The sequence below is a fragment of the Rutidosis leptorrhynchoides genome, chromosome 3 (genome assembly GCF_046630445.1).
Source record: "Rutidosis leptorrhynchoides isolate AG116_Rl617_1_P2 chromosome 3, CSIRO_AGI_Rlap_v1, whole genome shotgun sequence".
Lineage (NCBI taxonomy): Eukaryota > Viridiplantae > Streptophyta > Magnoliopsida > Asterales > Asteraceae > Rutidosis > Rutidosis leptorrhynchoides.
Window position 1 is genome coordinate 139,585,182 of NC_092335.1, and position 9,719 is coordinate 139,594,900.

General features: G+C 36.8%; 2 protein-coding genes across 2 annotated transcripts; both read left to right on the forward strand.

The window, feature by feature from the left end:
* Positions 1-1,946: 1,946 nt before the first annotated feature.
* On the forward strand, positions 1,947-5,392 carry LOC139902508 (ATP synthase subunit beta, mitochondrial-like). The gene is made up of 9 exons (XM_071885122.1): positions 1,947-2,532; positions 2,990-3,065; positions 3,167-3,255; positions 3,382-3,499; positions 3,580-3,683; positions 3,780-3,938; positions 4,023-4,247; positions 4,632-4,943; positions 5,032-5,392. Exons 1-9 carry the CDS (start codon positions 2,053-2,055, stop codon positions 5,140-5,142), a joined length of 1,674 nt encoding a protein of 557 aa, XP_071741223.1. The 5' UTR covers positions 1,947-2,052; the 3' UTR covers positions 5,143-5,392.
* A 1,342-nt stretch (positions 5,393-6,734) lies between these two features.
* On the forward strand, positions 6,735-8,436 carry LOC139900427 (probable serine/threonine-protein kinase PBL28). The gene is made up of 3 exons (XM_071883199.1): positions 6,735-6,791; positions 6,900-7,793; positions 8,194-8,436. Exons 1-3 carry the CDS (start codon positions 6,735-6,737, stop codon positions 8,434-8,436), a joined length of 1,194 nt encoding a protein of 397 aa, XP_071739300.1.
* Positions 8,437-9,719: the final 1,283 nt, after the last annotated feature.

Consider the following 9,719-nt stretch of genomic DNA (forward strand, 5'->3'; position numbering starts at 1 on the left):
ATTTGATTTGCATCTAGAGCAGCTAGATGTGAAAACTGCATTTCTTCATGGAAATCTTGAAGAAGAAATTTATATGCTTCAACCAGAAGGTTTTGAACTACAAGGAAAAAAGAACTTGGTTTGCAGGTTAAAGAAATCTCTGTATGGTCTCAAACAGGTGCCGAGATGTTGGTACAAGAGATTTGATTCTTTCATAATGAGCCTTGAATATAACAGACTTTATGCAGACCCTTGTGCATATTTCAAGAGGTTTGGGGACAATGATTTTGTCATTTTGCTGTTATATGTAGACGACATGTTGGTTGCAGGCCCCAACAAAGATCGTATTAATAAGCTGAAGGCTCAATTGGCTAGGGAGTTTGAAATGAAAGACTTGGGTGCCGCAAACAAGATTCTAGGGATGCAAATTCACCGAGATAGAGATAATAGGAAGATTTGGCTTTCTCAAAAGAATTATTTGAGAAAAATCTTGGAGCGTTTCAATATGCAAGATAGTAAGCCAATCTCAACCCCACTTCCTACTAATCTCAAGTTATCCTCTGTTATGTGTCCTAGCAGTGAAAACGAGAGGAAGGAGATGTCTCGCGTACCGTATGCATCAGCAGTGGGAAGTTTAATGTTCGCAATGATATGTACAAGACCAGACATTGCACATGCAGTGGGAGTAGTTAGTCGGTACATGGCGAATCCTGGTAAAGAGCATTGGAATGCAGTAAAGAGGATCCTTAAATACATCAAGGGAACCTTAGATGTTGCATTATGTTATGGGGAACCGGAATTTATTGTCAAAGGGTATGTTGATTCAAATTATGCAGGTAATATCGATAAAAGTAAATCTACCACTGCATATGTTTTCACACTTTGTGGTGGAATAGTAAGCTGGGTTTAAAAACTGCAGTCAGTTGTAGCCACTTCAACAACAGAGGCAGAATATGTAGCAGCTACTCAAGCTACTAAAGAGGCGGTATGGTTGAAGATGTTGTTGGAGGAACTCGGGCAAAAACAAAAGAATATCACTCTATTTTGTGACAACCAGAGTGCCTTGCATCTTGCAAGGAATCCGGCATTTACTTCAAAGACAAAACATATACGAGTTCAGTATCACTTCGTTCGTGAGAAAGTGGAAGAAGGAACCGTGGATATGCAGAAAATTCATAATGACGACAATGTAGCTGATTTTCTAACAAAGTCAATCAACCGTGACAAGTTTATTTGGTGCCGTTCCTCATGCGGCCTAGCGGAAACGTAAGCAACATCATTGGCAAGGAAGGATTATCGTGTGAAGATTGATTACGCTTTAATCGAATCTTCAAGTGGGAGATTGTCAAATATGATGGCTTTGGTTGGTGAATTTAATGGTCAAATACCACATGTATGTTATGCTCACAACTATTGCCATGGAGGCTCTTGCTTTTCATACTCACCAAACATTCTCCATTTTGCTATAAATAGATGCATCATATATCTCATTTAAGCATCTCAAAATCACAAGTGTTCTTGTGTACTAAAAGAGAGTTAATAAAGAGTTAAAGTGGTAACTCCTAATTACAAGAGATATAAAGATTAATGTTTATCCTTGTAATTAGAGAGAAGTATAATTCCTATTATTCTTATTAGTGAAACGTTTCTTTCCTTGCCCGTGGTTTTTACCCTATTGGGGTTTTTCACGTTAAATCTCGGTGTCCTATTATTGTCGTTATTTCAATTATTACTAGCGGTTTGCTATAATTCGGTGTCGCTTTTCTTAACAATATCAAGATAAATTTGTTCCTTTTTACCTAAAATAAAAATACAAAAAAACTTACTCGTATTACTGTATTTTTTAATCCGTTTAATTACTTTCGATTTCTCCTAAAATGAAAAAAAGAAGGTAAAAGCCCCTACTACTGTTTTATTCGTATTTTACCAGGCGTATATCTAGCGATTGTTTGTGCGTAGAAAAAGCCACCAAAATTTGTTACATTTCAGATCAGAGTCTCACGCGAGACACATTTCTATCCACACATTTCAAACCCTAGCACACACACACACACACGAATACACAACTCCGCCATGTCTTCCCGGCGGCTACTCGCCACCCTCCTCCGTTCTTCCGTCCATCGATCTCCATCCAGATCTCCTTTCACACACGCCACCAGATCTGCTACACGCACACGATCACAACCTAAATCTAACCCTACCGGATACTTCCTAAACCGTGCAGTCAACTACGCCACATCCGCCGGTGCAGCTCCATCTCAACCACCGGCAACTCCTGCTTCTGGATCTCATGATGGAAAGATCACCGATGAGTTCACCGGCGCTGGTTCAATCGGTCAAGTGTGTCAGGTTATTGGTGCTGTTGTTGATGTTAGGTTTAGTGAAGGATTACCTCCGATCCTTACTGCTTTAGAGGTTTTGGATAACTCGATTAGATTAGTTTTGGAGGTCGCACAGCATTTGGGAGAGAATATGGTTAGGACTATTGCTATGGATGGTACTGAAGGACTTGTTAGAGGTCAACGTGTTCTCAACACCGGATCTCCTATCACTGTAAGACTGTTTTACACCTTTAGAAGTATATTTTTTCAGCTAAAAATAATAAATTACAATTTTGATGCTTGAGATCTGTATATTAACTTATTTTGATGTGTATATGTTTGGGTTTTGATTAGATCTGTATTTGTACTGTATTATATGCCAATGTAGGTTAAGTTGTAGCTAAAATTTGTGACTCTTTAATGGTAAATTGATTGTAAATTTTTTGTAATCTGTTTGTTGCAATTTGAAGTTTAAAAAAAATATAAAGTGGTAATTTTTAGAAATATGGGGTGAGTGGCTGATTGTTCAACTTATTTGTAGATCATTTTAAAAAAGGTTTTAAACCAGAATTAGTTACTTTTTTTTTTTATCAGCCTGGCCAAACACTTGTGTTTCCAGGATATGATTTTGTTTTATAAGATTTTTCGTTCATGACTGTTAACATGAATTTTTGTTCTTATGATTGTAGGTACCTGTTGGCAGAGCTACTCTTGGCCGTATCATCAATGTTATTGGAGAGCCTATCGATCATAGAGGCGATATCAGTAAGTGCATTATTTGTCATTGCGCAGCATCACTTGCATAGTTTCATCTCTTCTTAATTATATCATCTTACATGTAACATATACTCAATTACTTTGAACAGAAACCGATCACTATCTACCAATTCATAGAGAAGCACCAGCTTTTGTTGAGCAGGCAACTGAACAACAGATCCTTGTAACGGGTATTAAGGTAAGTCATGAATGGAAGAGTCATATTAGTGTTTTGTCTCTTCATTCTTCAAGGATGACTTTTGTACTCCAAGTTCATCATTGTGATACATGATCTTGTGATGTAATCTTTATTATGATCTTATAGGTTGTCGATCTTCTTGCACCATATCAAAGGGGAGGAAAGATTGGTTTGTTTGGTGGTGCTGGTGTTGGAAAAACTGTGCTGATCATGGAGCTTATTAACAACGTTGCCAAGGCCCATGGTAGGTGGCTTTTATGAATAGGTGCAAACACTTACTTTTTGACATTTGGTGTTAACCATTTTGTGTTTTGGTTTGCCCAGGTGGTTTCTCTGTTTTTGCTGGTGTTGGAGAACGTACCCGCGAGGGTAACGATCTGTACAGAGAAATGATGGAGAGTGGTGTCATCAAGCTAGGTGACAAGCAGGTATGTAATCGAATGCTCATTTTAATTCATATGGCATATTATGACTTCATGAGTTATGTTTTCTTATTACTTTTGCCTTTTCTTTTCATATTCTAGAGTGAGAGCAAGTGTGCTCTTGTGTACGGTCAAATGAATGAACCCCCAGGTGCCCGTGCTCGTGTCGGGCTAACCGGCTTAACCGTGGCTGAACATTTCAGAGATGCTGAAGGTCAAGATGTGCTCTTGTTTATTGACAACATTTTCCGTTTCACTCAGGTATAATCATCTCACTTAACCTCCATTTCACTACAACTATTAATAAAGTCTCATTGATTAAAATCTTGTTCTCATATCCTGTAGGCTAACTCTGAGGTGTCTGCTTTGCTTGGTCGTATTCCATCTGCTGTCGGTTACCAACCAACTTTGGCTACCGATCTTGGAGGCCTTCAAGAACGTATCACAACAACTAAGAAGGGTTCCATTACTTCGGTTCAAGCCATTTATGTGCCCGCTGATGATTTGACCGATCCTGCTCCCGCCACAACTTTTGCTCACTTGGATGCCACAACCGTTTTATCTCGACAGGTAAGCTTCATTAAGGTGTTGTTTGTTTATTCAGATGTTTTTGTCTGAATATCTACAGACCATGTCTGTAAGAAGACGTGGTCTAAAGGTCTGTATGCTGTAAAGACTGTTTGTTTTTATGTCTGCAAAATAACTTAATCCTGTCTGTAACACTTAGAAGCATATTTCTAAGTCTGCGAGGTTGTGCGAGGTTGTATACAGAATAAGACATTATATCATCTTATGTCTTCAGATAAACAAACAGTTTGCAATAAAAACGCTTGTGACCGTGCAAACATAAGACATAATAAGATCTGCAAACTGAAAAACAAACAACACTGTAATGTTGTCTTTTTTTTGTTGGTGTTTTTGTAAATGCACTAAAGTGATTCTGTTATTTAACAGATTTCTGAACTTGGTATTTATCCTGCTGTGGATCCTCTTGATTCTACATCTCGTATGCTTTCACCTCATATTTTGGGAGAGGAGCACTACAACACAGCTCGTGGTGTACAAAAAGTTCTTCAGAACTACAAAAATCTTCAAGATATTATCGCCATTCTTGGTATGGATGAACTTAGTGAAGACGATAAGTTGACTGTTGCCCGTGCTCGCAAGATTCAAAGGTTTTTGAGTCAGCCCTTCCATGTTGCTGAAGTTTTCACTGGTGCCCCTGGTAAATATGTTGAGTTGAAGGAAAGCATTGGTAGTTTCCAGGTCAGTTTGAATTCTGATTTATATTATTTTAAACTTAACGACTCGTTAAGTTGTTTTTAACGAAAAAATTACATCGTTAATTGTACAGGGAGTGTTGGATGGGAAGTATGATGACTTATCAGAACAATCGTTTTACATGGTTGGTGGAATTGATGAGGTCATTGCTAAGGCTGAGAAGATCGCCAAGGACAACGCCTAGACGACATACTTTCCCCCTGTTTTCTTGTTATAGTTTGAAAAAAATTGAATAATTTGTTGATTATGGTGTTGTGGGTGCATCTGGAGTTATATATTTCCGGAAAACTGATATGTACTAGGATATATTTTTTGGACGGATGTTTTGTTAAATTTTGTTTTGTGATAGAGAAGCTGAGACAAGTTTGAACCTCCAAGCAGAAATTCTCCCTAAAGTTTGATTGTCAAAATAATAAAGGGATTAATGTTGGTCCTGTGTAATGTATCTGCTTTTATGGTATTTTCATGGTTTAAACTCTCATATATGTGACAATTACTTAGATCACTGAAAAAAGGGCCTTTGGCCTAGTGGTATTGTGGTAACTCAACATTGAAAACATTGAAGCTGTGAGTTTAAGTCCCATGGTTGACTATTTGTAATTGGTTGGAAGCGTGTTTGCTGTACAAAAAAATAATACGTGATAGATGATATACAAGAGAGAGCATGAGATGATTAAAACAATCTGATCTATTGTAACCTCAAACAGAGTATTTGTGTTTATATAGGGTGCTCGTTAATTGGATGTTTCGTTTGTTATTCTGTACAAGGTTCTATAAAACACTACAATGAGCATTCCGATCTACAACTTTGTCAAAGTCAGGATGAAGCTCATTACGAATGCTATGAAGAATTTAATGTGTGTGGCTGTATGCCATGCCTGAGAAATATACAGCATTTTTGCCTTTCGTATTTAGTCTACTTTGTTGGTAAGAGTGTAAGACCACTCCCATTCAATTATTGAAGAACTGGAAAACTGGATTGACAACTTAACGATACAATTCACATTTACTATATATCCAAAAATAAAATATTAGGCCCACTCTAATTTCGTCTTTCTTCATCTTCACACATATGAAAGAGTGTATGACGTCTCAAAAACATGTTGATGCCATTGGGTGCTTCAAGTGAGGCTTGAACCCACAACCTCTTGGTTGAAGGGTTCCTCTCATACCGCTAGGCAAGGGCCCTTGACGGTCAAGGATGTTTGGCACCCCTCTAAACTGGGCATCAGTAAACTGCAAATGGTACAACTCTGTTTGTCACGATTTCATGGAAACAGTCAAACCTTATTCTAAGTTAATATTACCTAAAATTAGAGTTGGTAAACAAGTTTTTTCCACAATTTAAAATTTTACCAAAAATTACAGAGTATTAATTATTAATTCGACAATATTCAAGAAATAATAATCAAAACCTAACACGTCGTATGTTAATTTTTAATTACTTAATGAACTGTTTAGTTATGATACGGAGTAATAATAATGAAATAGTTGTCAGTTGAAGCATTATTATCTCCAGCCCAGGCATGATACTTGCGATCATTAATTAATTGTATTTATTAATAATTGTTGCCTAACATATCATCCAGCTGGTTACTGAATTGTTAAATTAGAAGTTGCTTTGAAGGTCCATTAGCAGTATCTACGGGCTTCAAATTGTTGAGGAAGTTGACATCCAGGCCTGGAACTGGAATTGTTTTCATTAAATGTTTTCTTTGAAATTTTAATTTTTTTCTTGATTTAAATATTTACCTGTAAATGTGATTTCATGTTTCCATGAAAAATCTCGTGCGTGATTTTGAGTATGATAAATGCAAGTCAACTCTCTCTATGGTGTGCGATGCGATCTTGATATACTACTTTCTTCTTATTTTTAAGTCATTGTTTTTGCGCTTTCTAGTTTTCAGTTGATTACTAGAAAAATGGAATCTACATTGACAGAGTTCACTGACAAAAAAAATCCCACTTGAAGAAATACTAGAAGCCACAAACAACTTCGCTAAAAAAAATATCATCGGGAAAGGTGGTTTTGGAAATGTCTATAAAGGTAAAATCACTCGCTCGGGTAAGTCTATAAAAATTGCTGCTCGAAGGTTAGGTCGTAACCAATGGCAAGGAGACGTTGAGTTCTGGACCGAGATTTTCATGCTTTCTACTCTCAGTTATCCAAATATTGTCGAGCTAATTGGTTATTGTGATGAAAAAGATGAAAAGTTCATCATATATCGCGCATGTTCCAATGGAAGTCTTGTGAGGTATCTAAGCGACCCTACTACCTTGAGTTGGTTTCACAGACTGTATTTATCTTTTTATCTAGCAGATGCAATAGTTTATATCCATGGTGATTTAGGTGCGGGCTATTATATAATACATGGTAATATTAACAGCTCCACAATTATATTGGATTGTCATTTATACCATCCAAGGCTATCTGGATTTGAACATTCAATCAAACGTTCAGTAGACCGAAAGGACCAAGTTTACATTGGCGATGTTATTGGTACACATGGGTATATGGACCCAGCCATTGAAACTAGTAAAGGTGTGACCCACAAGACGGATATATACTCGTTGGGTGTTGTTTTATTTGAATTGTTGTGTGGGAGAAAAGCATTTGAAGATAATAAGTTGCTTGCTCCATTGGCAAAAAAACATTATGAAAATGGAACCTTAAGAGAAATAATACATCCTGATTTGTGGAATCAAATGGATCCGGAATCATTCAAGTTGTTCTCAAAAGCAGCGTACTCTTGTTTACACGAGGATCCAACTCAACGTCCAGATGCGAGTCAAATTTGTGATAAACTTCTTAAAGCAAAGATTATACACGAAAAGGTAATTTTTTTGGTACATTTAAGCTGTTGATATGTTTTTCTTGTTAATTTCATAATTGTTGCATATATACTATAGTAAAGTAATTTTAATGTTTATTTTACACAATCCGATTAACTTATATAAAATAATACAATACCTTCAATGCAAGGATTATAATAAATATGTTAATTGATTAATAAAAACATGTAATACTAAATACGACAACATATAAGAGTTTGCTGATTCAATATTAAGTTTCTTCGAAATTAGGACCCGATGTAGAAGCTAGATTCTTTCTTAACCGCAAATTCACATCTTCGATTTGATCCCTAGGCACAATCGAAATGTGCGTAGGGATCAATTCGAGGATGTGAATTTGCGGTCAAGAAAGAATGTAACTTTTACATCGGGTTCTTTTAAGCTTGTTGATTACAAAGAAGATATGGACTACGTGGATGCCATTCAAAATCTGTTTATGGCAGACAAGGAAGTCAAGAAGAGTGGCTTTGCGGTCTCGGGAAATGGAGGTACTACAATGTCGTCAATGCATAACATGACCGACGAGGCCTTCTTAGCTTTTGACAGTATGATGACGAGTATGGTTGTGAGCCGGTTACGGTCAATCTCATTAATTCTAGTGATCTCCCGCGTACGCCTGTTATAAATAAGTCTAAGCAAAAACGTAAGGAAAACGTGGTTCAAGGTGCGAAAATGGCTAAATTCAACGTGTTCATTAAAGACTTATGAGTTCTTTTTTCGGTCTCACGTGTTCATGTTTTGTTGTAATCTCTAGCATATGTATTTCGTCGGTTAAATTGCTTCTTTGTTTTTTTTGGTTAAGTTTCGGTTTCGGGAAACTGGTATTCATATTGTTTAGATTCGGTTTAGGTTGGTCGTGGCTCGGTATAGATAGTTTGTTGATTTTTCTTTCTAGGTACAAGCCGCACCGGTCCTCTTTTGTACTTCTTGTTGATTTAGTTTTTTCTTTTCGAAAACGTTACGGAATGTTATAAAAGTTCTTGTTATTTACGCCGAAAAAAAAGAAAAGAAAAAATGATGTTAAGATTTATTCTCGATTCATTTCGGTTCATTTTGTACGATGGTTTGACTACCTATTTATAATAGAAAATAAAACGGTACCTAATCTATGAAAGGCAAATGAGCCTATATCTTTCCTCATCATTATTAAATAATGCTAATCAAGGAATGTGACTGTTTTTATTTTACTGTACTTATGTGACTTCAATTCTAACACTCCCCGTCAAGTTGAATAGTGAGATTTCCGATATTCAACTTGACAAGAACTTCGTTGAAGTCTTCCGTTGACTGATTTGGTGAGAATATCTGTGAGCTAGTCTTTTGATCTCACAAATGGCATTGAGATTATTTCTGCTTCGAGTTTCTCCTTAATGAAGAGTCCATCTATTTCAATATGGATTGTTCGATCACGTTGAACTGGATTCTCTGAAAACTTCATTGCAACCTCATTGTCGCACATTATTCTGCTCGTGTCCCCTTATGGTGAAATCCTATCTTTGTTAGTAGCTTTCGGATCCAAAACCTCGTGCTATTCCTTCGAACTCGGCTTCAGCACTTGAAAGAGCTACAACTTTTTGTTTTTTAGTTTCCACGTAACAAGGTTCTCACCGACTGAGATGAAGTACCATGATGTGGATTTCTTGTCTCTCTTTTCACCATCCAGCTTGAATTTGTGTATAGTTAAGTTTTGAGGTGTGTGTTGTTTTTGAATACAACTCCATGTCCATATGTTCCTTTGAGGTATCTGATGATTCTCCACACATCTTCAATATGATGTACTTGCGGTTGATGCATAAATTGGCTGGAAACTCCTAATGGAATATGCTATATATGGGCGAGTATAAGCAAGGTAGATCGGCTTTCTAACAATTCTTTGATATTTTTCTTGATCTGCAGGTTCAACTCCTT

Excerpts from the sequence above, each read along its gene's own strand:
- LOC139902508 (XM_071885122.1), top strand. The coding sequence starts at position 2,053 with ATGTCTTCCCGGCGGCTACTCGCCACCCTCCTCCGTTCTTCCGTCCAT. Across the intron at positions 3,500-3,579 it reads CAACGTTGCCAAGGCCCATG|GTGGTTTCTCTGTTTTTGCT; the intron begins GTAGGTGGCTTT and ends TGGTTTGCCCAG. Across the intron at positions 4,248-4,631 it reads CAACCGTTTTATCTCGACAG|ATTTCTGAACTTGGTATTTA; the intron begins GTAAGCTTCATT and ends GTTATTTAACAG.
- LOC139900427 (XM_071883199.1), top strand. The coding sequence starts at position 6,735 with ATGAAAAATCTCGTGCGTGATTTTGAGTATGATAAATGCAAGTCAACT. Across the intron at positions 6,792-6,899 it reads GCAAGTCAACTCTCTCTATG|AGTTCACTGACAAAAAAAAT; the intron begins GTGTGCGATGCG and ends CTACATTGACAG. Across the intron at positions 7,794-8,193 it reads CAAAGATTATACACGAAAAG|CTTGTTGATTACAAAGAAGA; the intron begins GTAATTTTTTTG and ends GGTTCTTTTAAG.